At 47.5% G+C, this 24035-nt stretch overlaps 1 protein-coding gene across 1 annotated transcript in view; it reads left to right on the top strand.

Annotated features, from left to right (window-relative positions):
• Window positions 1-17189, top strand: part of C1H1orf198 (chromosome 1 C1orf198 homolog) — a 33862-nt gene extending 16673 nt beyond the window's left edge. The window contains exons 3-4 of the mRNA XM_060107674.1: window positions 11055-11594; window positions 14322-17189. Coding sequence (XP_059963657.1) covers window positions 11055-11594; window positions 14322-14378 — 597 coding nt within the window. The 3' untranslated portion in view covers window positions 14379-17189. The remainder of the gene's footprint in view (window positions 1-11054; window positions 11595-14321) is intronic.
• Window positions 17190-24035: the final 6846 nt, after the last annotated feature.

Below are 24035 nucleotides of genomic sequence, written 5' to 3'. Positions count from 1 at the left end.
CTTCTACTTCCTGTCTCTATGACATCATTCACTGATTTTTTTTCAAAAATCTGGCGGACGTTGATTATCCTTCCACTCTGGGACAGACATTATGCTTAAGGCTCAGAGGTGAGTAAACACTTGCTCTCGGCCAAGATCCCAGTGTGGGGGTGACCGCGCCGCAGAACTCACACAGGAGGACCGCTTTAGCCACACGATCATTTTCCTTCATTCACATAACACATATTTACGTACACGTTGGTAGATACGGTCTCGTGCCTTCTGCAGCTATTCACTTCAGACTTTTTTTTTTCTTCCTTTTTTTTTTGGCCGTGCTGCACGGCATGTGGGATCTTAGTTCCCTGACCAGAGATCGAACCCGCGACCCCTGCACTGGAAGCGTGGAGTGTTAACCACTGGACCAGCAGGGAGGTCCCCACTTCTGCAGACATTTAATGATAGCCAACTAAGTGCCTAGCTCTTTCTCAGCTCTGACTTCTCAGCCACCAGTCGATCAGCTGAGGCCAGGGTCAGCCTGACCCAAGGTGATGATTGTTGGGCACAGAGCCGAGAATCTCAGGGATTTGAGATTTCTTCCCAATTTTTGCACCTCTGTCTGGGCTCCTTTTGGGCCAGCCCATGGCCGAGGACCCCTGCAGAGACCTGCAGAGACCTGCAGAGCGTGGACAAGCTGGTGCTGTCCGTCCCTGAAAGGCAGCTCTGACCAGGAGAGGCCTCGATGCCGGGCAAGCACTGCCCGTTTCCTCGGATCCTGCTCAGTCGTCCAGCCTGCCCTCCCCTCCTGGGTCGCCTCCTGCCGAGGCCGCGCCAGGCCTGATGCCTCTGTCGTTCCGACCTCTTCCCCACGGAAGGGAGACTCCGAGGCAGAAGTGCCCGTCCCGGCCGGGCGCTTGGTCATCATCTTTCCCCTCATCCGTCAGCTTGGCAGGTGTGCTAGGGGCAAGGGCGCCTACAGGGCCCCACGGCGGATTCCCTTCTCCTGTCCTGAGGTTCCACAAGGAAAACTCAGCACTTGGAATGCTCCAGAGAGGGGAGTCGGGAGGAGAGGATGCTTTGCGCTGCCGCCCCTCTGGGCCGGGGGGTTTACAGGAGACTCCTGCAGAGGCAGGTCAGGCCCTAGCGCCGAGTGGCTGGACTCTGGGGACGCCACGCCCACCGTGCTCGCCTCCCCCCAGGTGGTCTGGATTTTCCCTGTCTACCCGAGTCCTTCACCTGAGGTTCGGCTGCCTATTTGGGGATCGTAAGTCAGCTGGGTGGGGATCAGCTCCTTGATCTCCGAGGGTCAACGCAGACCACTCCTGGAGTAGGGAGGCTTCTCAGCCGCTCCTCAGGAGGAGAAGTAAGCCTGGGAGCCAGAGCGTCTCCGCGGGCTGAGGTCCACACCATAGGGATCTGCAGCACGTCAAATTCTCTCACCCAGGAGGTCAGCGTCGCTGCCCCCGCTGCGGGCCGGATGCCGGTGCTCAGGGGCGGTGGTAACGGGCAGGCGGGTTGAATCGATGAAGAGGGATTGGAGCTTGGGTCTGTCTGTGGCTAACAGGCATCTCTCGCCCACGCAGGACAGAAGGGCGTTCCGTTGGGATGTCCGTACTTGGAGCGTTCCCTGGGTTCCCAAGTATGGCTCTGCCTGGCTGTACCCCCTCACCGCCAGCCAAAAGTTTCTGAGAAACGCAGGGCCGTGGAGCCACGCCATGCTCCCATCACAGCATCGCTCCTGCTTGGGGGCCCTCACGGAGACCCCCGGCTCTGCCCAGCAGTGAAGTCTCCCTCCCCTCCCCCTGCCCCTCCCCCGTGCTGTCTCTAGCTCACCTTCCTGAGATCCAGAGCAGGCCTGTGGCCCCCTGCTCGGGACCTTTCCTGGCTTTTGTAGGTGCAGTGACCTGTCAGCTCCTCAGCCCGGGGCCCAGCCTGCTGCTCTGGCCCCAAGGGTCCTTACCGCCGGTCTCTTCTCCAGCCCCGCAGCCCTGCCCCATGGCACTGATCTCGCCTGCCTCGGTGCCTTGCCCAGCCCCCTGGCCCCCAGCCACCCGTGCAGGTCCCACCTGCCCCCACACCCAGAGCAGATTCCGTTCCTGTGGTTCTCCCAGTTATTGTGACAGCCGGGCAGCTCCCACAGGCCCCTGATCTGTGCTGAGCACCTTGGGGGCATTTCCTCAGCTAATCCCCACAATGCACGCTTTGACAGATGAGGAAACAGAGGCCCAGAGTGAGGGGTGTGAGCTAGATGTCCCAGCCCAGCGCCGTGTGCTTCACCCCTTGCCGCAGCGTCTGCAACTGTCCCCCTTCTGTGTCCCCCCTGAGAAGCTCTGCGCTAGACGGACACACGTTAATGTCACCGGTGGTGTTCTTTGTTGGTGCATCTTGTCCCTGTGAGACGACAAGCACCTGGAGGGCAGAGGCTCCTGTCCTTCCCTTGGCCCTTATAACCGCAGGCTCCTTCACACCCACCGTCTGTTGGGTGTCTGTTGGCTTTTCCCCAGGCTCGTTGCCATGGGGCCCAACAGCTGGGCCCTGTCCATTGTCCGCCCGGCTCCCTGGTGAAAATACAGGAGTGTTCTCTAGCCCCTGGGTCCTCGGGGTTAGGGGCGGGTGGTCCCCAGACCCTGTCCCCTGTGCCCCGCTGTCCTGGATGGTCTGACAACCCCAGTCTCAGTGGCTAGGCCATGCTGTCTCTTCTCCACCAGATTGTCATCCTACTAATTTTGAGATTCTAAAAGTTTTTCGTATCTTCCCCTCTTCTTCTTCCTTTTCCTCCTTTGGCGGGGGAGGTGGAGGAGGATAAATGTTAAATGGTTTGTGAATTTATTAGGATTTGCTCCAGTAAGCTATTATATTTTCTGACAATGTTTCTGCAGCCTTCATCTCAACAGTTTAGATCTGCCAGAGGCCGCCAAGCCAAATAGTTAGTTTTGGCCGCCTGCACCCTCCTTTACTGAAATATTACACATTCCTCTCCAGTGAGTGGGACGTAAAAATAGGCACTGGGCTCAGTTGTGGGCTTTCTGTTTTTAGAACGGACGTGGCCAGCTAAGACCCAGTTAGTTCCCCACATGGGGAGGCTGACACCCAGGCCTGGCTCATTGCATAGCTCTGGGGCTCCAACCGGGGCGCCTGGGACGTAGAGGGTAGCGCCGTCAGCATCGCTGTGAGGAGGGGAGTGGGCTTCCTGAGTACCCCTCACTCTTCCATCTCAGCCATCTCCATAAGGCCACGGGCTTGAATCCCCCTCCGACTTGCTGTCCGAGCTGGGGGCTGCTCTTCACGTGGAGCAGCATCCTGTTGCTGGGCCCAGCTCGGCGCAGGGGACCGGGTTCCCGAGAGCTCTTTGTCCACACCTGGAAAAACGGACTTTTTCCAGAAATCAGAAGATTGCATGGGAACTTCCTGACTTACTAGCGTTCATCACAGGCTCCAGACGCGGTCCCCCTGCTGGCCTGTCAGGTCGCGAGCCAGGGCTGTCTTCTCCTGCTCACTGATCTGCTCCAGTGTCAGAGGGCCCCCTTGCATAGCCTCGGGGCCACGGGGGAAGGTGAGGTCAGAGACCCCGCCAGAAGCACAGGCTCTGGGGGGGTCCAGGGACAGCACAGTGGCTGCAGTACATCCCTGTGGGGAGTGTCTCAGCTCAGATTCCACGCCAGACACTGGGCCGGAATGGGGCTTCAGAGTCACGCTCACTTCTGGACGCAGACACGGCCCGCGTGTCCCAGCCATGGGCACCACGTCCTTGGTGACCAGAGGAAGGTGAGGAGGGGCCAGCACCCGGAGGGGATCCAGTGGGAATGCTGCTGACCCCCCGGGGAGCTTAGATGCCTCTGACCAAGCAGAACAGGACCAGAGCCCAGTAGCCTGCGTTTACTGAGCACTTACTATGTGCCGGGCCTTGTTCTAAAGCAACAGCCCAAGGAGTAAGAATACTCCGTTTTTACTAGAGAAGAAAAGAGTCCAGGTTCAGGCTGGGTCGTTGGTGGGTTTGCCCTTTACTGAGAGGAGCTGGTTCAGGGAAGAAGGTAGCTGTGACTTTGGACCGGTGAGCAGGAGGCGCCTCTGAAGGGGACCTGGGGCTTAGGGGCCCTCCCGGGAGGAAGCAGAGACACCAGGCCTCAGCCTGGTCTGGGAGGGAAGGGGGCGGCCCAGGGAGGGTGGAGTCACCGAGCACAAAGCAATGAAACCTCTCCTAAAGCACAGAGGGAGCTGCAGTGCAGGTGCCACTTCTGTGTGACCTGGACAACAGCGCGTCTTTCAAAGTGACCAGGAACCCCTCTTCACCATGTCCTGGTCCAGTTTTGCTGGCGTTCTGGGGTCTTGGAGCCAAGTAAGATGAACTCTGGTCAGGAAAAAGGACGCTTTGCCCCTCTTCTTCTTTCTTTGCCCGCCCCTTCCCAACAGGCATGTGTTTTAAACACAAACCACAAACCTTTACCCTTTGGGGCGAGGCGTGGGAAAGAAAGAGACCCTCACCAGTGTAGCTGATCAAGGAGGACCGTTTCTTAAAAGGGGGTTGTAGTCATATTTTATTTGCAGAATGGAAAACAACAAATGCCTGGGCAAAAAGGCTTAGAAGCTGATACACTAGAACGTTTTTTCTTCTGTAAGTTCTTGTTTTCCTCATTTTCACCCTGGGGCGCCCCAAACCAAGTAGCCACCCCCGTCAGCCTGGCCCTCTCTTCTACCAAGACGTCACCCTCCCCGAGGGGCTCTCACGAGGGCTCCAGTAGCCCAAGGAGCCCTGAAAGCCTCCGTGGTTCTCTTGCAGGTTGTCACTCCAGCCAGCTAAGTGCTGCTCGGTGCCCTGATCGAGGGCCGGAAGCAGTCCTGGAACCACTGTGGCTGACTTCTCTCCCCAGCATCCTTGGCTCGGCCCAGTGCTGTCCTGTGCCCAGACTCATGTTCAGCCCAGCTTTCCGGGAGCTTCTCCCCACTGGAGAGATGGCTGATCCTAAAAGAGCCTAGTGTTTGACGAACCGCTCAAAGTGTTTTCTTCACCCCGCAATTTGCAGATCAATCTCAACTCTGTTCTCTCAGGCTCAGTCCCCACTTCCAAGCTATTTCTAGCACTTTGCTTATTTAAAGAACTCATCATCTCTGTACCCACATTCTCCCTGTATTTTATTGTGGAGTTTGGAAATATGCAGAGTATTGAGAATGACTCACTCAGAAACAGCCCTTTAAAAATCAGATTAGGTCATTGACATACAGAAACCCTGCCACGTATGGGGATCGCTGGTGTTCACACGGACATCGTCCCTGGCGGCCACTGGCTTTTTAGATGTGGTGTGATGCCCAGCACAGCTGCAGGCCTCGGAATCACTTGCTCCAGTCTGAAATCCCACCTGCTCTTAATGGACTAGTGACCTAGGACAATTCACTCATTTGCTCCAGACCTCCATTTTCTCCGTTGTAGGATAAAAACTTTTTAGGAGAAAAGCCCAACAAAAAAGAAAACTGTGCCCGGTGCACTGGATGCGCTCAGAGTCTGCATTTGTTCTGAGCCCCAGCACCTGAGCTTTGATGGGTTTTTTTTAATGTCTAGATTAAAAAATTTCTTTTTTATTGAAGTATAGTTGATTTACAATGTTGTGCCCCTCCCTGCTGTACAGCAGTGACTCAGTTATACACATACCTACATTCTTTTTTTATATTCTTTTCTATTATGGCTTATCACAAGATATTCAATATAGTTCCCTGTGCTATACAGTAGGATCTTGTTGTTTATCCATCCTGTATGTAATAGTTTACATCTGCTAACCCCAAACTCCCAGTCTATCCCTCTCCCTCCCCACTGGCAACCACAAGTCTGTTCTCTATGTCTGTGAGTCTGTTTCTGTTTTGTAGATAGGTTCATCTGTGCCACATTTTAGATTCCACATATAAGTGATATCATATGATATTTGTCTTTCTTTTTCTGACTTACTTCAATTAGTATAATAATCCCTAGTTGCATCCATGTTGCTGCAAATGGCATTTTTTCATTCTTTTTTTATGGCTGAGTAGTATTCCATTGTTTATATGTACCACATCTTTATCCATTCATCTGTCAATGGACATTTAGGTTGTTTCCTAAACATGTTTCCATGTTTTGGCTATTGTGAACAGTGCTGCTGTGAACATAGGGGTGCATGTTTCTTTTTGAATTATAGTTTTGTCCAGGTATATTCCCAAGAGTGGGATTGCTGGGTCATATGGCAATTCTATTTTTAGTTTTCTGAGGAACCTTCATACAGTTTTCCATAGTGGCGGGACCAACTTACATTCTCACCAACAGTGTAGGAGGGTTCCCTTTTCTCCACATCGTCTACAGCATTTGTTATTTGTAGACTTTTTAGTGATGGCCATTCTGACTGGTGCGAGGTGGTACTGCATTGTAGTTCTGATTTGCATTTCTCTAATGATAAGTGATGTTGAGCATCTTTTCATGTGCCTACTGGCCACCTATATGTCTTCTTTGGAGAAATGTTTGTTAAGGTCTTCTGCTCATTTTTGGATTGGGTTATTTGTTTTTTTGTTGTTGAGTTGTATGAGTTGTTTGTATATTTTGGAGATTAAGCCCTTGTCGGTCGCATCATTTGCAAATATTTTCTCCCATTCTGTAGGTTGCCTTTTCGGTTTTTTTTAATGGTTTTCTTTGCTGCACAAAAGCTTGTAAGTTTGATTAGGTCCCATTTGTTTACTTTGTTTTTATTTCTATGGCCTTGAGAGACCGACCTAAGGAAACATTGGTACAATTTATGTCAGAGAATGTTTTGCCTGTGTTCTCTTCTAGGAGTTTTATGGTGTCTTGTCTTATGTTTAAGTCTTTAAGCCATTTTGAGTTTATTTTTGTGTATGGTGTGAGGGTGTGTTCGAATGTCATGGATTTACATGTGGCTGTTCAACTTTCCCAACACCACTTGCTGAAGAGAATGTCTTTTTCCCATTTTATATTCTTGCCTCCTTTGTTGAAGATTAATTGACCGTAGGTGTGTGGGTTTATTTCTGGGTTCTTTATTCTGTTCCATTGATCTGTATGCCTGTTTTTGTAGCGATACCACATGGTTTTGATTACTGTAGCCTTGTAGTATTGTCTGAAGTCTAGGAGAGTTATGCCTCCTGCTTTTTTTTTTTTTTTTCCCCCTCAGGATTGCTCTAGCAATTCTGGGTCTTTTATGGTTCCATACACATTTTTGGGTTATTTGTTCTAGTTCTGTGAAAAATGTCATGGGTAATTTGATAGGGATCATATTAAATCTGTAAATTGCTTTGGGTAGTATTGCCATTTTAGCAATGTTCATTCTTCCAGTCCAAGAGCATGGGATATATTTCCATTTCTTTGAATCCTCTTTTATTTCCTTTATTAATGTTTTATAGTTCTCAGTGTATAAATCACCTCCTTGGTCGGGTTTATTCCTAGGTTTGTTTTTTTTTTTTTTTTTGGTTTTTTTTTTTGGTGTAATTTTAAAAGTTTTTTTTTTTTTTTTTTTTTTTTTACATTCCCTTTCTGACATTTCACTGTTAGTGTAAAGGAATGCAACTGATTTCTGAATGTTAATCTTGTATCCTGCTACTTTGCTGCATTCATTTATTAGATCTAGTAGTTTTTGTGTGGAGTCCTTAGGGTTTTCTATATATAGTATCATGTCATCTGCTTATAGTAACAATTTTACTTCTTCCCTTTCAACTTGGGTACCTTTTATTTCTTTTTCTTGTCTGATTGCTAGGACTTCCAATACTATGTTAAAGAGAAGTGGAGAGAGTGGACATCCTTGTCTTGTTCCAGATTTTAGTGGGAAGGCTTTCAGCTTTTCACCATTGAGTATTGTATTGGCTGTGGGTTTGTCATAAATAGCTTTTATTATGTTGAGATATGTTCCCTCTATTCCCACTTTGGTAAGAGTTTTTAATCATGAATGGATGTTGAATTTTGTCAAATGCTTTTTCTGCATCTATTGAGATGATCATGTGGTTTTGGACTTTTCTTTTGTTAATGTGGTGTGCATTGATTGATTTGTGTATGTTGAACCATCCTTGTGAACCTGGGATGAATCCCACTCGGTTGTGGTGTGTAATCTTTTTTATGTGTTGTTGGATTCGGTTTGCTAATATTTTGTTGAGAATTTTTGCATCTATATTCATGAAATATATTGTCCTGTCATTTTCTTTTTTAGTGGTGTCTTTGTCTGGTTTTGGTATCAGAGTGATGGTGGCTTCATAGAATGTCTTTGGGAGTGTTCCCTCCTCTTCAAACTTTTGGAAGAGTTTGAGAAGAATCAGTAAATTCTTCTTTGCATGTTTGGTAGAATTCACCTGTGAAGCCATCTGGTCCTGGACTTTTGTTTGTAGGAATCTTTTTATTACAGATTCTACTTCACTTCTAATGATCAGTCTGTTCAAATTATCTATTTCTTCTTGATTCAGTTTTGGTGGTCTGTAAGTTTCTAGAAAGTTGTCCGTTTCTTCTAGGTTGTCAAATTTGTTGGCATGTAATTGTTCATAGTATTCTCTTATGGTTTTTTGTATTTCTGCAGTATCAGTTGAGATTTCTCCTTTTTCATTTCTTATTTTATTTGGGTTCTTTCTCTTTTCTTCTTGGTGAGCCTGGCTAGAAGTTTGTCAATTTTGTTTACCCTTTCAAAGAACCAGCTTTTGGTTTTGTTGATTTTTTCTATGTTTTTTTTAACCTCTGTTTTATTTATTTCCTCCCTGTTATTTATTATTTCCTTCCTCCTGCTGACTTTAGGTTTTTGTTCTTTTTCTAATCATTTTAGGTGATAGGTTATGTTGTTTTCTTGAGATTTTTCTTGTTTTCTGATGAAGGCCCAGTCCTCTCCCCAGGGTCTGACCCCCGAAGCCTGAGCCTCAGCACCCAGCCCCCATCTGCTCCAGTGGTCCAGCAGACAAGCGCCTCAGGCTGGGGAGTGCCGGCCTGCACAGACCCTCTGTGCAGGTCTCTCTCCGCTTTGCCCTCTGCACACCTGTTGCTGTGCTATGCTCTGAGGCTCTGAATGGGCTTTGATGTTTTTTCTTGGGTTCTATTTCTTATAACCCTGAGCTTCAAGGCAGCCTGTGCTTGTGTTTGGAGCTGGAGTTCCTTGTGGCCTCATCATCTTGAGGAGAGACCTGTGGCCATCAGAATCTGGGCTTTTAGGAAAAGTCTCAGCCAGAGAGAAGTGAAGGCATATGCATTAAAGTAATAGAGAACCATGTTATCACAGTTTTAAATTATACTCAGTGACAACACGGAAGCAGTGGCTGCAATTGCTACTCTGATATATAGCCTGCAGCATTAGAAATCAGGGCAGCCACTGGCAAACAAATTTGATATGCACCCAAAACCATAATAAAAGAAAGGTTTAAACCTGTTGTAGTTTGGTATTTTGCTTCTGGAAATCTGTCTGAAGAAATTAACTCCAAATGGGGGAGAGCTATACACATGAAGATGTTCTGACAGCCTTAATTATAACAACAGAAATTAAAAGCAGCAAACTGATAAAAAGAAAATGGGAAAGTAGATGGTGGGACAGCCACTCAATGAAATATCTTGTGCCCATTAAAACTAATGATTACAAAGACAACATAACACCATTGATGATGCTTCTGGTTAAGTGAAGAAACAATACCCAAAATTATATGCATAACAGAACTGCAACGTCATAAAATACATATCTGAGAAAGATTACATGAAACTACACAAACTAATAGAGATTATGGGAAGAGGGAAAGGTTATGAATGATTTTTTTCTAATTCCCCAAATTTTAGTATGCAGTTTTAATACTTTTATTTTAAAAAGAATAAGAGGAAGGGAATGTATGAGGGAGTGGAAGTGGAGAGGAAGAGAAGAATGTTCCAGTTTAATCTGAGAAATGCCTGAGGCAGCAGACTGCTCGCTCTGCAGGGCTTGGGGGCGCCACCCTCCAGGGTGCCCCACTGTAAAGAGGCGTCAGGTTTCCACTCATGGTTTGCTGGTCAGAACAGCTCAGCCCTACCACTTTTAGAGGTCACAGTGGTTAGCAGCATCAGATCAAGGAAAGTGTTTCTGGGGCACTTGGATGTGGGGTGTGGACCCTGCCCTGCCCTCAGGGGTTCCCCACTTAACAGGGCCAGGACCAGCTGAGAGCAGCAGGGTAGCACCGAGGAGATCATGGGAGAGGAAGGCTGTCTTGTCAGCTCGGGCAGCTGTGACAGATACTGCAGACTGGGGGCATCCAGTAACAGACGTCTGCTTCTCACAGTTCTGGGGCTGGGAGTCCGAGATCCCGGTGCCAGCAGGGCTGGTCCTGGGGAGACCCTCTTCCTGATGTGCAGACAGCCGCCTTCTCACTGTGTCCTTACATGGTGGAGAAAGAGAGCATCTCTCAGGGCACTAATCCTGTCCTGGGGCTCCACCCTCATGACCTCACCTAAACCTCCTAAAGGCCCTGCCTCCAAATACTAACTTCGGGAGTTAGGCCTTCAGCATGTGAATTTGGGGCACACAAACATGCAGTGTGTAGCGGGCGTGCAGGCGGAGTGTGGGGTGGAGGCGTGGCAGGGGGATCACATCTTTGCAGCCTCACACAGGCCTGCCCTTGACTTTCTTGGTTTAGTCCAGGGAAGCAGGGTCTGGCTGTTGGTTTTTCTTTCACCCTTGCTGGCTGCCATCAGTCAGGAAGGCAGAGGCCCGTGAGGTGGGGACTTGGTTCTGGGTTTTGACTCCCACTGCAGTGCTGTCATGCTGACTGTGCACCCTTCCTTGTCACCCCCAGGGGGGCAGTCACCCTCCTCAGGAAAGGGCGGGAATCCCTCCTGAAGAGGCGGGTGGGTGATCTGCTCACCAAGCAGCGGCCTTAGTCATCAGTCAGATTCAGGAGTCCGAGCTGTTCGTAGCCTCCAGTGTGACAGGATGTGACGGCTCTCAAAGCTTGTGCCGTGTGTCAGGGCTGTGATGGCGGTCCTGAAAATAACCACTGGGGACAGACAGTGCCAGCAAATGGACAGCAGACAGTGCTGTTGCTACTGGGGGGACGTGTGGGCTGGCACACCTGTCCCGTTGACCGAATGTGTTGCTCTCTTCTTTCCCTCCCTCCCCGCATCCCGCTAGAGTCAGATGGAGTTCAGCGTGTCCTCCTTATCCATCCAAGAGCCGAGCTGCAGCACTAACACCGAGCCCAGGCCGCTGTCCAAAGCTCCTCAGGGCTCGCAGGCCCTCCGACCCTCCCAGGGCAGCAAGTCCTCCAGCCTGGATGCTCTGGGTCCTGCCGCCCGGAAGGAAGAGGAAGCGTCCTTCTGGAAGATCAATGCAGAGCGGTCCCGGGGGGAGGGCCCTGAGGCCGAGTTCCAGTCGCTGACCCCCAGCCAGATCAAGTCTATGGAGAAAGGGGAAAAGGTCTTGCCTGTCTGTTACCGGCAGGAGCCCGCCCCGAAGGCCAGAGAGGCCAAGGTGGAAAAGTCCAGCAGCCTCCGCCAGGAGCAGTGGGTCCTGCCCAGCATCAGCATGGAGCGAGAGAGACCCCAGCCCACCCAGGCCTGCACCAGCCCGCTGAGCGAAGCCGCCGCCTCCGAGCCCATGGGGAAGCCACCCTCTCCCGAGGCCGTGGAGGACACGGAGGGCGCTCTGTTCTTGGAACCCGTGCCTGTACAGGTGGGTGCCTTGCTTCAGGCCAGGGGCTCCTTCCTCCCGAGTGACCAGGGCCACCTCACGTGGGTGGGCGGACCACAGATGCCCCCATTTTCTCCTTCCTCTGCCATCCCTCAGAGGACTTCTGGGTTCAGGTCTGCTGGGTTGTCACTCAGCTTGGTGACCAACACACAGGCAGAAGACGTGTTCTGTGAAGCCGTCTGGTGCCGTGACCTGTTTGCCTGTTCCGTGGTTGTGTCCCAGATGCCCACTGCCCTTCCCCAGTTGTGTGAGGGCAGGTGCGGAAGGGACGCAGGGGGCAGTGAGCAGAGGACTCGAGGGGGAAGGCAGCAGTGTGGGTGGGATTTGGACGCCGGCTCCACGCAGGGGCCTGGGAGGCTGGGCTGCGGTGTCGGTGAGGAAGGGTCCCGCAGATGTCCTGGGGGACATGGGGGAAGTGGCTGGGACCCCAGGCCTCTGCCAGGAGAGCAGCCATGCTTGTTTGGGGACCACAGGAGACTTAATTCAGGAATGATGGGCCGCTTCTCGTTTCCACACAAAACAGGGTTAGGTGTCCAGGGAGGAGTCCTAAAGAAAGGACTTCTTTCTGAGAACGGAGGGAAAGGAAGAGAGAGATGTGAGAGGCTCACGGGCTGCGGTGCCATGTGTCGTGAAGAAAGGGCCCTACAAGAGAGTAGGCAGCGTGGGTGGCTTCTCCGTGTTTTCCAAGTTTGGTGGAACACCAACTGTTGTCTTTACCAGCTGTTCTGCATTGCTTGAGAAAACTCAGCAAAGAGAAGAGAAAATGTTTGCTTAAGGATCACCCAAAACCAAAATAAATAAATAAATAGGTAGGTGTATTTCAGAGGGAGGCTGTGTTTTTTTTTAAATAAATTTATTTATTTTATTTATTTTGGGCTGCGTTGGGTCTTTGTTGCTGCACGCAGGCTTTCTCTAGTTGCGGCGAGCAGGAGCTACTCTTCGTTGCGGTGCGCGGGCTTCTCATTGCGGTGGCTTCTTTTGTTGTGGAGCACGGGCTCTAGGCTTTGAGGGCTTCAGTAGTTGTGGCTCACGGGCTCTAGAGGGCAGGCTCAGTAGTTGTGACGCATGGGCATCTCATTGCGGTGGCTTCTCTTGTTGCGGAGCACGGGCTCTAGGTGCGCAGGCTTCAGTAGTTGCAGCACGCGGGCTCAGTAGTTGTGGCTCGTGGGCTCTAGAGCGCAGGCTCAGTAGTTGTGGCTCGTGGGCTCTAGAGCGCAGGCTCAGTAGTTGTGGTGCACGGGCTTAGCTGCTCCATGGCATGTGGGATCCTCCCGGACCAGGGATCAAACCCGTGTCCCCTGCAGTGGCAGGCGGATTCTTAACCACTGCGCCAGCAGGGCAGCCCCTGGCTGTGGGTTTTGTTTTTCAGCTGTGGTCGTCCTCTGGGTGTTTCCTGGATTGGGGTTCCAGGCATGTCCACACCTCTCTAGGCAGATGACCTAGTCAGTTGTCCTCCTGAAGAAGGGGAGCCCTGGGATGGGAGGCCCTCTGCCTACCATCGTCTCTACATCAACTTTCCAGCCTGTCCCTCCTTTCAGGGTCTCCCGCCATCTTAGGCCGGCACTTTGGGCCCCTCCCTTGCCGCTGTGGTGCCTGGCTCCATCTCCGCCCTAATCTTCCTGCCTGGTGCTCTCTCTCCGACACTTCACAGTGGGGTCTTCCTCTGAAGGAAGGAAGCATCTATATAAGCTCCGTGAGAGTCTTCATTGTAACGAGATGCAGGAAAGCGTGTGTGTGGGGTTGGGGGCTGTGAGTAAGACAGAGCACCTGAAACCCTTTGAAAGAACAGATTTCCGAGTGCACAGCACAGCGTGAAGTGCTGCCGCATGTAAGACACTGGTAGGAAACCAGAAAAAGGAACGTGTCTGAACGCCTTTGGCTTTTCGAGCTCTGGCTCAGTCTGAGAGGCGGCAAAACTGGGCCTGGGACGTGCTTCAGAGGGAGCCGCTCAGCTCCGTGGCCTCCGCGTCAGCATCTTCTGTTTGCCGCTGTGTGGAGAGCACAGGGTCAAGGCTCCCTCGCTCGGGAAGACTGTGGCCACCAGGGAAACACGCACTCGTGTTAGACCCGGGAGACGGGCCTCTCAACTCAGGCGGCGGGCGGAAGCCTGTGCAAATGTATCTGAATCAGCGGCCTGTGCTCGCAGACGGCCCTTTAAACCAACCCCGTGTCTTGTAAGTGGGCAGTCTGTGACCTGAAGAATGGCCCTGGGTTAGGGAAGATCACTCCAGAACCTTCCGCATCATCTGAAAAGAATAAACTATACATCCTTTCTCCATATTTTTCACTCCCTCAACTTGGTAATTTATTTTATTTTGTTTCGTCTGTCAGTGTGTGTGTGTGTTTCACATTAGTCTCATATGAAACTTGTAACTTGTTCTCACACTCCACAGTGACTACATTTAAACATGCCCATCATTCAAAAATAGAAAAGCTACGTTTTTCTCCTTTTCTCTGTGGGTAGGTTCCACAGGCTGCCCTCAGACATGCCTGGGGATGGAGTGGGGTACGTGTTGGATCCTGGCGGAGTGTGGCTTGCATTGAGCTTTATTTAATTTTCTGGTTCCCAGCACTGAGGCAAATTGAGGTCAGGGAGCCTCTGAGACGGAAGCAGACTATTTCATTTGGGTCATTTTAAATGAGATGCTGTTTTTAGATTATGCTAACTTAGTCTCATGCCTTATTTTGGTGTTTTTGTCCCTTCTACAGGTCAGCTCAAGTAATGTCATCTTGAAGACAGGATTTGATTTTCTGGACAATTGGTAAAATGTGTTAGACAAAACAAACCAATAATCCCAAAATGTTTTCCAAAGTGGTGTGGCGAAGGAGAAGAAGGAGGACGGCGTTCCCCTGTGTCTTTTGCTAGTTTCTGTACACTCTCTTCTTAACCGTTTGGAAACTGGTAAATATGGCCTTGTCCAGCTTTCCAGATTTTTCCCTTTTTGGTAAGACCAGATACCTGTGCTATTTTCAACGATCTGATGAACAGAAGTTTTACATTTGGAATTTTTAAAAACTCTTAGGAATTCAGTAAACCTTGTAAATAAAAGTTCTGTTCTAGCTCCACCCAATTTTTCCCCCTCCTCAGAGAAAGATTTTTCTCAACCCTGTCACAAAAATCATAAAGTGATTTCCATCTCCTCTCCTGTATCCCCTCCCTTTTAGAAATGCACGGGGCTCCTTTCATTGGGTGGCTGTCCTCAGCAATAATGGTGCTGGGTGCTGGCTGTGCCCATGGGGAGAGCTGCCCCACGGGGCGGGAGTCCTCAACCCCACGCGCCAGCTGTCCAGGCTTCCCTTGCTGAAGCCACACTTCAGCATCATGTGCCACCCTTTCTTCTCACGTCATTTCCAGGAAACAGGTTGGCACGTGATGGAGGTCGTCTTTAAGCTGCCGTGGTACTTATTCAAACTATTCATCATTGTTTATTAACGAGTTGCATGCTTAAAAGTTTTGTATTAACTTTACATTATTTTATACCTGATGTAGCAGTTGTAGGGCTACCACTTTTCTTGGGTTTGTACCAGTTTCCCTTTGGAAGTTCTTTGCTACTTCTGGGGCCTGTTGGGTGTTTCCTGTCCTGGGCACCTGCGGGCGTTGCTGGCAGACCAGACTCTTCTGATTAGTTGTGTTAGAACCTTCCAGCGTGAAGCTGGCAGGGGCACTGGATGCCCTTCATCCCAAGGACTGGTCAAGCTGCGTCACGGTGGAGCCTCCCTCAACCCTGACCGCCAGCAGAAGCGGAGTCGAGTTTCTGCATGGCCCGAGCGGCGCCCCCTGGAGACCTTCGTGGTCATGGCAACAGCATCTCCTGGAGGTGGACTCGGCTGCCCGCTTGACCTGTGGTCCCTGCTGCTGGGGAGGGGCGTTAGGGCAGCTCCGAGGCTGCCCAGGAGGACAGGGCGGGATAGGGCGGGCGGGGAGCCGCTACCCCGTGGCCCCGGGTGGTGCGAGCCTTCAGGACGTGCCCGAGCGTGGTCTCCACGTTGCCTCTCACTGTGTTCTCCTCACCTGACGCCTTAATCCCTGCGAGGCCTGCCAGTAAGCACCTAGTTTCAGTATCAAAGTGTGTCTTTTTAAGATGCCTTTCTGTTTCATAGGACCTTCTGAAATGATTTTTAGAATATTTTATCTGGCTCCAAGGTAAAGCACATGGCGACTTGTTTTTTCCAGGAAAGTTTCTGCCAAAGCTGTGGCCTAGCCAACTTTTGGTTTGGTTTCTGCCAATTGCATTCTGTCCCTAAACCTCATTTGGCCCCTTGGGGTCTTGCATCTGACCTTCCTCCTTTGGTGACTGACGGTACTGTGGTGAATACATGTCCCTTCTGTACTGTTTAAGTATAGTTGAAACATTCAAGAGAAGAAAAGATTCCTAGCACGGCGATGAGGGGAAAACGAAGTCCCAGCTGGAAATGCACAGCCGGGTGCCAGCCCTGCAGGTCAGCTGCTGAGCCTTGGAGCCGGGCTCGACACCTGCCGTCACTTCCAGCTTTGAGGGCAGTGACCTTAGAACCCATGCTTGCCAGCAGGTTCCCCGTAAGAAAAAAAGATGTCTAGAAGGGGCTTTGCATTCCTTGGTGTTGGTGTAGCAGGGAAGAAAGATCTGCATCCCGGGACAGTTAGCCCAAGGTGATCTGTCTGTTCTTTCGGGAGATGACTCTGATTTCTTTTCCACTTTCTCATAAGACCCAGTATTCCCTTCAGGTTCTCCTGGGAGCTGAGGGGCACGGGGGCTATTGAGAGCTTCTACCTTCTTTAACACCATCTGGGGTCCAGTACCCAATAGTATTCAGTTATCCGTAACAGTGTTTAAAGTTTCATAGAGGTACAGCCTCCTGAGATTAAATGTAAAACCACAACTTGGGAAGTCCTAGAGGGAGTTCTAAAGTTGTGTTGCTTTGCTTTGCTTTCGGAAGTACAGAAGTGTGAGACGGAGAGGTGAAGGCCTGGAGGACACGTGCTCATGGGTCTCCATCCTGCCTGACCCTGCAGATTCTCCTCTTAACCCCGGGCAGCCTATGCAAAGATGATTCCTTTCACTGTCCTCCTGGGAATCTATGTTTCGTGTGTCCAAGTAAAGGAAAAATTAAACTCTTATACGTTTTGCCCCCCTTTTTGCCATGTATCAAGAGGGCGTTTCTAAAACCAGAAGTTTATAGTTATGATTTTAAAAACACATGCTTTTCAGTTGAAGCCTAATGTGGTTTTGCATCCCCTCCCTCTGGCCACCCTGTTGTCTGCCCCTGGGGTTCAGCTCAAGGATTCAGTGTTTTGCTTTGGGTGACTGTCATTGGAAAATCTCCACCAGGAGGCTAGAGACCAGTCTCCGTTCTTTCACCTGGGACCCCTCCCCCGCCCCGCCCCACCCCCACCCGCTGCCCCTGCCCTCTGGGTTTGGGAGTGCCACCCGCTCTGGGAACAGCAGGGGGTGGCACCCAGCCGCACCTGCCCCATGGGTATCACGGCAGCCTCCCTTTCTTTGATATATGTTTTCAAAAATGAAAAATTCTTACTGACTACTCATAACTTGGTTGTATTTTATATTAACAGCCTTTAATAAAGCCATTTAAAATTTGCTCGACGTGTCTATTTGGGACCTCTGCTGGGGTCAGGAAGCCTGGTAGGATGATTGCTGTTGAACACAGAGGAGGAGAAAAGGACTCGTACTAGTGAAAACCAGCTTGAAACCCCTTCAGCAAGCCCACTTTGCACAGTCCTGCCTTCGACCCCCTGCACTCTGGTGGGAAGCAGTAGCCGAGGTGTACAGGCCCCTAGCAGAAGAGGTGGGTTTTACCCCGGAGAGCTCTCATACCACCTTCCGGTGACATGGAAAGCACGGCTTGTCTTTCCAGGGCCAGCTGATTGCATCAGGTGACTGACTCAGAAGAGCAGGTGCAATCTCCCCGAATGCTTTCCCCTCCAATGTTGTTGAACCTGATTTTTCTTGGAAGACGTGCAAATTTAAGCATGGCCCGTCAATCTATTCTGTTCATTAAGGTGCCGGTGGTAAGTTACCAGCTGTAGATTGATGAGAATTTTTAGATGTCAAATTTTAAAACTAATATCCCCTCAAGAAAATGGGGATTCAGGCTGTCAGACTTCTCCTGAGTTATCGTGCACAGTGGGGCCTTGCTGCCTTGGGGACCACAGATTTCTGGGTGAGCAAGTGATTGTACTTGCTGCCTCTTTGGGCTAGGGTGATTTGATGAAGTCTGTGGGCCAGCAAGCACTGGGTCACTGTGTGTACATGTTATGAGAGGAAAGTAGCCCCTTGGGAGTTACTTGACAAAGTAGCTCCCAAGCCCATAGGTTTGGTAACTTTTATGGCAGCTCAGTATGTGGTACCAACATAGCTACCAAAGGAAAACAAGTGTTTCTATGTAAGAGGGACCTATCAGCGTAGACACAAGATATATCTGGGTGTATTCAACACTTTGCAACCCGGAGGGAAGATGTTGAATCTGGGGGACGAGAATGCTCTCGGTCGTGGGTTGGGGGTATTCGTGGGGCTTTTCTAGAAATTTCTTTGGTCTGATCCTCTGCTTCTATGCAATCTTCTAATGAACTTATCAGCCTTCTGGGTGCCTTGATCCCAAAGAGAGGGACACCCCAGGAGGGAATCAGTGATTCTGAACCCCACCCAAACTCAGACAGAAAGCAAGTGAGCAATTCTGAATGTAAGATTAACATAACAAAAACCGAGAGCTAGAAACATAAATAAAAAGAAATCAACTCATAATGGCAGTCAAAAGTATAAAGTACCCAGGAATCAACTTCAACAAGTATACAGTCTTTAATGAAAACTATAAAAAAAGTAAATAGAAGATGTAGAAGAAAAGCTGAATAATCCTAGGTGGGATAACTTAATATTATAAAAACGTTCATTTTCCTCAAATCATTTTATAAAGTTAGTGCAACCTCAACAAAAATGACAGTTGGATATTTTGGTAAATTTGATAAATTTACACTAAATTTTAGGTGGAAAAATAATAGTTCACTGAGGAATGAGGGGGGCCTTGCCTGTCAGTTATGAAAACACGTTTATGCGTATTGGTGCAGGACTAGATTATTAGATCAATGCAGAGCTTGGGGACAAACCCACACATATAAGGAGACAGTTTACAATCAAAGTGGCATCACAGATTGGCAGGGGAAAGGTGGATTCACTGTAGGAGATATAAAAGTGGTTTCCTACACAATTCCACATAGAAGGTTGGGCTCCATATGGATTCAAGACCAAATTACAAAAGGTAAATGTGTAAAGCTAATAGAGGGAAATATCTTGTGACCTAGGGCCAGGAAGGACTTCTTAAAAAAAATTCCAAAGGACAAACCATACAGCAAAATACTGACGACTCTCATAGATGAAAATTTAGGATTTCTGTCAGTGAAGTGCACTGTGGATAGAGTTAATTAGTGCAAACGATGGGAGAAGATACTTGCTATGTCAACTCCAATAAAGGACGAATACCAAGAATACAGAGGGCACTCCTGCAAATCAACAAAAAGAGGCCAGCAACCTTAACAGAATTAACATTACAGAAAATCCTTAAAAACTGTCAAGCATATGAGAAGGTGCTTAAAATAATTGGTAATCAGAGAAAAAATTAGCTGGATAATGCCAAGTGTTGCAGAAAGGGGATAGAGCAGTGGTTTTCAACTGGGGGTGATTTTGCCCCTCTTGGGGACCTTTGGTAGTGTTGGGAGACATTTTTGTTTTTTGTCACCGCAACTGAGGGAGAGTATGCCGTTTCATCTAGGGGGTGGAAGCCAGAGATCCTCCCAAACACCCTACAGTGCACAGGACAGCCCCAGAACAAAGGATAATCTGGTCCAAAATGTCAATAGTGCTAAGGTTGAGAAACCCTGGGATAGAGGAGATGTACAGCCATGTGTCAGGAGTAATCTGGTGCTAATTTGCTAAACTAAGTGTTCGTATGTCCTGGGACCCTGCAGTCCCCCTCCAGGACATGTCTTATGGAAATTCTCACACAGGTACTTAAGGGACTATGTACAGGGCTGTTCACTGCAGCACTGTTTGTGGGAGTTGGAAGGCTAGGTAGCTGCTATCATTGGGAAGATGGTTTGATGAAATATGATGGACCCATACCATGGGTCATTACTAAAAGCAGCAAATTGGATGTGCACATGGCAACGTGGGTGGACCTGAACAACTAAACTACTGAGAAAAAGCAAGAACAATGGGATACAGAATAATCCCTTTTGCATAAATTAGAAACATGCACACAAAACAAGACATTTAACAGTGGAATGATTGCCTGTGGGAGGAACAGAAGTGGAAATAAGGGTAGCAGGGAAGAAATATAACAGAGAGCTCTAGAGTGGACCGGTGGTGGTCATGTTTCAGTAGACGCCTTTTGGCAAACAAGTTTGCCATCTTTTGTCATCTAGGTCTGTTACTGATCTCTCACATCAGACAGGATGTGAGACACTCTTTTGTTTAACTGGTGTGTTAGGTTGGAGGTGGCCCTTGGCCAGCACTGGTTAGATCTTTTGTGGCTTGGCTCTGTTTGCTTTTAATTTGTGTGACTCTGCAGTTGCACATCAGCCAACATCTCTAAACCCTGAATCAATCCAGGCACTCCTCTAATAGCTGGTGGGGCAACTAAGCAGATTGGGAGGAGAGTGGGGGTGGGAATTAGTGACACCTGATGTCCTGTGCCTTAGGGAGCAGAGATGACACAGGCTGTGAGAGACTGGGCAGGGCCCTCTGAGGAGGAGAAGGTGATTTCATCAGTTGGCCAGTGCCTTTACCACAGCAACCTGAAGTTTACCCCAACTAAGAATCTGCAGTATAATTATACACAGTAATATGTGCAAGGATCTTTAAAAATTATTCTAAATGTTCTAACTACACTACAGAGAGTGTAGAAAACATAGTCTACTGCTTTAACACAATACTGGCATCTTGAAGCATTTACTGCCAGTCTTTTATTGTGAAAGTGTCCAAGTCCAAGCATGGAAAGCATGTGTCACAGGGACAGCCCAGACTGGAAATGAGGTCCAAATGCAAGTCTGGCAACCACATGGGCCCTGGTCATTCTTTTTGTGCCATGCGCTCCATTGCTCTCCCTCCATCCCCTCGTCTTGTCTCCCTCCATGGATTCATGTCAACATCTAGCTCCAGGATTGCAATAATATATTTTTTTCTTCATAGTTCTTACTGTGTTGCAGCCTGGTGCTAGTCACTGGGAATTTCATAGTGTATAATGCAGACAGAGTTGCTACCCTCACACAGCTTACATTCTAGTAGAGGAGGTGGACTATGCATATGACCACACAATTTCATAGTTGGAAATTGTTAAAAGTAAACAAGATTTCTGCTTCTGGCAATGATAGATTAATCAGGACTAGACTCAACCCTCTTGTCATAAACAGCTAGAAAACTGGAGAAGATATATGTAACAGCAACTTGTGTAGCCTTTGGGCAACAGTCATTGCAAGACTGATCTTGAGAGAAGGGAAACAAGTGAAGTAAAAGTCTTATAATCTTGGTTTTCTGACTTGAGGCATTTTTTAGACTGTGTGGCAAGGAGTCCCACTGAGCTGAGGAGAATGAGTTCGGGGATGAAAAGATAGCTGGAATTTGCAGGGGGTGCGTATTGTGTAGATAAAGAGCTCCAGATAAGTGCCTAGGATTCCCCTTGAGTATGTTGGAGACAATTTCTAGACTGCAGCACAGGGAGGGGACAATCCAAACAGAGCCTGGCAGTCTTCCTGAGGTGAAGAGAATGAATTTGGAGTTGGGGAGGCAAAGGGGACTAGAATTAAAAGGACAGAGTTCCAGAAAAGAACTCTGCATAGGAACTCCTTAAGTCTTTGGCCCAAAACAAATCTGTACATGTGTTGGGTGAACTCCTAATGTGCTGGGCAAGAACAACTGCCAAGGAAGAATAACCTCCAGTTATCAGGGAGCTGTAAGATAAGCAATTCTTAAAGTTCACACAAGGCCAGGAATCATTCAAGTTCTCTCCAGTAAGGGTGCAGACCATGTTGAATATGTGGCCTCTCATCAGAGATTGTAGAAGGGCCATGCACTAGAAGTGGGGTTAAATTAGTCTAAAAACAAAGGGTACTCTAGGTCTGCCCTAAAATAGTTTTAAAACAAGACATGAAAAGATCAAACCAATTCACAAATAACTTTGCTGCCTGTCAGAATATGTCCAACATGCTTTACAGGAATACTACAAAGTCCAGCATTAAACATAAAAGTCACAATGTTCAGCAACCAATAAAAAATTACTAGACATACAAATGAGCAGAGATATGTGACTTAAACAGGAGAAAATAGACCAACCTAGATATGACAGAATAGATAGAATTGGCAGATAGGAATTTTAAAACAGCTATTATAAATATGGTCCATATGCTCAAGGATGTAAAGTAAAATGTGAAGAAGAGAGAAAGGGAACTTACAGAGATAAAACAATATCTTAAATGAAAAGTTCATCAAAGTAGATTAAAATTAAATGACACACTGCAGAGATAAGTGAATGTGAAGGTAGCACTAGAATCTATCCAAAGTGAAGCAAAAAGATTAGGGAAATAAATGAACAGAGCCTCAGTGTCATGTGGGAAAATATTAACTGATCCAGTAATCAAAATCCCAAAGGGCAAAGAGAGAGGGAAGGATGGAAAAAATATTTGAAGAAATAATGGCCAAATTTCCCCCAATTCAATAAAAACTATAGATGCAGAGATACAAGAATTTAATGAATCCCAAGTAGGAGAAGCACACATACAGAGACACCCCAAACCATGCTGCAAATGGCTGAAAATCAGTAATAAAGAGAAAAACTACAAAACAGTCAGAGAAAAAGACATATTAAGTACAAACAGGGGAATAGAAAGAATTACTACAGAATTATCATCCCAAAATATGCAAGCTTGAAGTAAATGGAACCACATCTTTTAAAGTGCTAAAAAGAAAAATAGGACTATCAAGCTAGAAGTTAATATACAACAGTGACAAAAATCCTTCCTAACCAAAGCAAAATTAAAACATACACACACAGAGACACATATATAACAACCACAGAATACACAATTTTTTCAAGTGTACGTGAAAAATTCACTAAGATACAATATATGTTGGGCCATACAATGAGTCCCAGTAAGATGAGAAGAATTGAAATCATCCAGAGTATGATCTCTCATACCCGCATTGGTGGTATAGTGGTGAGGACAGCTGCCTTCCAGACTATGACCTCTGATTGTAAAGTAATTAAATCAGAGATTAATAACTGGAAGATACATGGAAGATCCTAATGTATTTAAATATTAAATATTACATCTGAAAATAACCCACTGGTCAAAAAAGTAATCACAGGCTTCCCTGATGGCGCAGTGGTTGGGAGTCCGCCTGCCGATGCAGGGGACATGGGTTCGTGCCCCGGTCTGGGAAGACCCCACATGCTGTGGAGCGGCTAGGCCCGTGAGCCATGGCCGCTGAGTCTGAGCATCTGCATCCTGTGCTCCCCAATGGGAGAGGCCACAACAGTGAGAGGCCCGTGTGCCGCAAAAAAAAAAAAAAAAAGTAATCACAAAAAAAAAATTAGAAAATATTTTGAACTGAAATTACAGCATATCAAAATTAGTGATAGGCAACTAAAGCAGTGTTTAGAGTGAAATTTACAGCTTTAAATGCTTATATTAGAAAAGAAGAAAATTGGTCTGAAAAACCAATTAGCTAAACTTCCACCATAAGAAACTAGAAGAACAATTTAAGCAGAAGGAAGGAAATAATAAAGAGTGGAAATCAATTAAACAGAAAATGGGCCAAAAATAGTAAAATAGATGATTTTTTTAAAGTTAGAACTTTGAAAAGATCAATAAAATTGATAAATTGCTAGTTAGGCTAATGAAAAACAAAGATATATCATTTATATGCACACACACAAAGAGACAAATTACTAATATCAGGAATGAAATAGGGACATAACTACAGATACTTCAGATGTTAAAATGATAATAAAAGATTATTATCAACAATTTTATTCCAAATAGTATAAGTTAGATGGAATGGACCACTTCACTGAAAGTTACAACCTATTAAAAGTGATTCAAAGGAAATAGAAACCCTGAATTTCCCTACAAAGAAATTTATCTTTATTTGAAAACTTACTCCCAAAAATCTCTAGGTTCAGATGATTTCACTGGTGAGTTCTACTAAAATATGTAATAATACCAATCTTCCATAAACTTTTTAAAATAGAGAAAGGAAGAATTCTACCCATCTCATGTTATGAGGTCAACATTACCCTGGCACCAAAATCAAAGATATTACAAAACAATAAAGAAAAAAAAGGAAAAACCTGTAGATCAATATTCATATCATGAACACAGATGCAAAAATATCTAACAAAATATCGGGAAAACAAATCCGGTAGTATTTTAAAATA

The sequence above is a fragment of the Mesoplodon densirostris genome, chromosome 1 (genome assembly GCF_025265405.1).
Source record: "Mesoplodon densirostris isolate mMesDen1 chromosome 1, mMesDen1 primary haplotype, whole genome shotgun sequence".
NCBI classification, from domain to species: Eukaryota; Metazoa; Chordata; class Mammalia; order Artiodactyla; family Ziphiidae; genus Mesoplodon; species Mesoplodon densirostris.
Note: the sequence above shows the minus strand (reverse complement) of the source record. Positions and strands in the feature narration are given on the sequence as shown.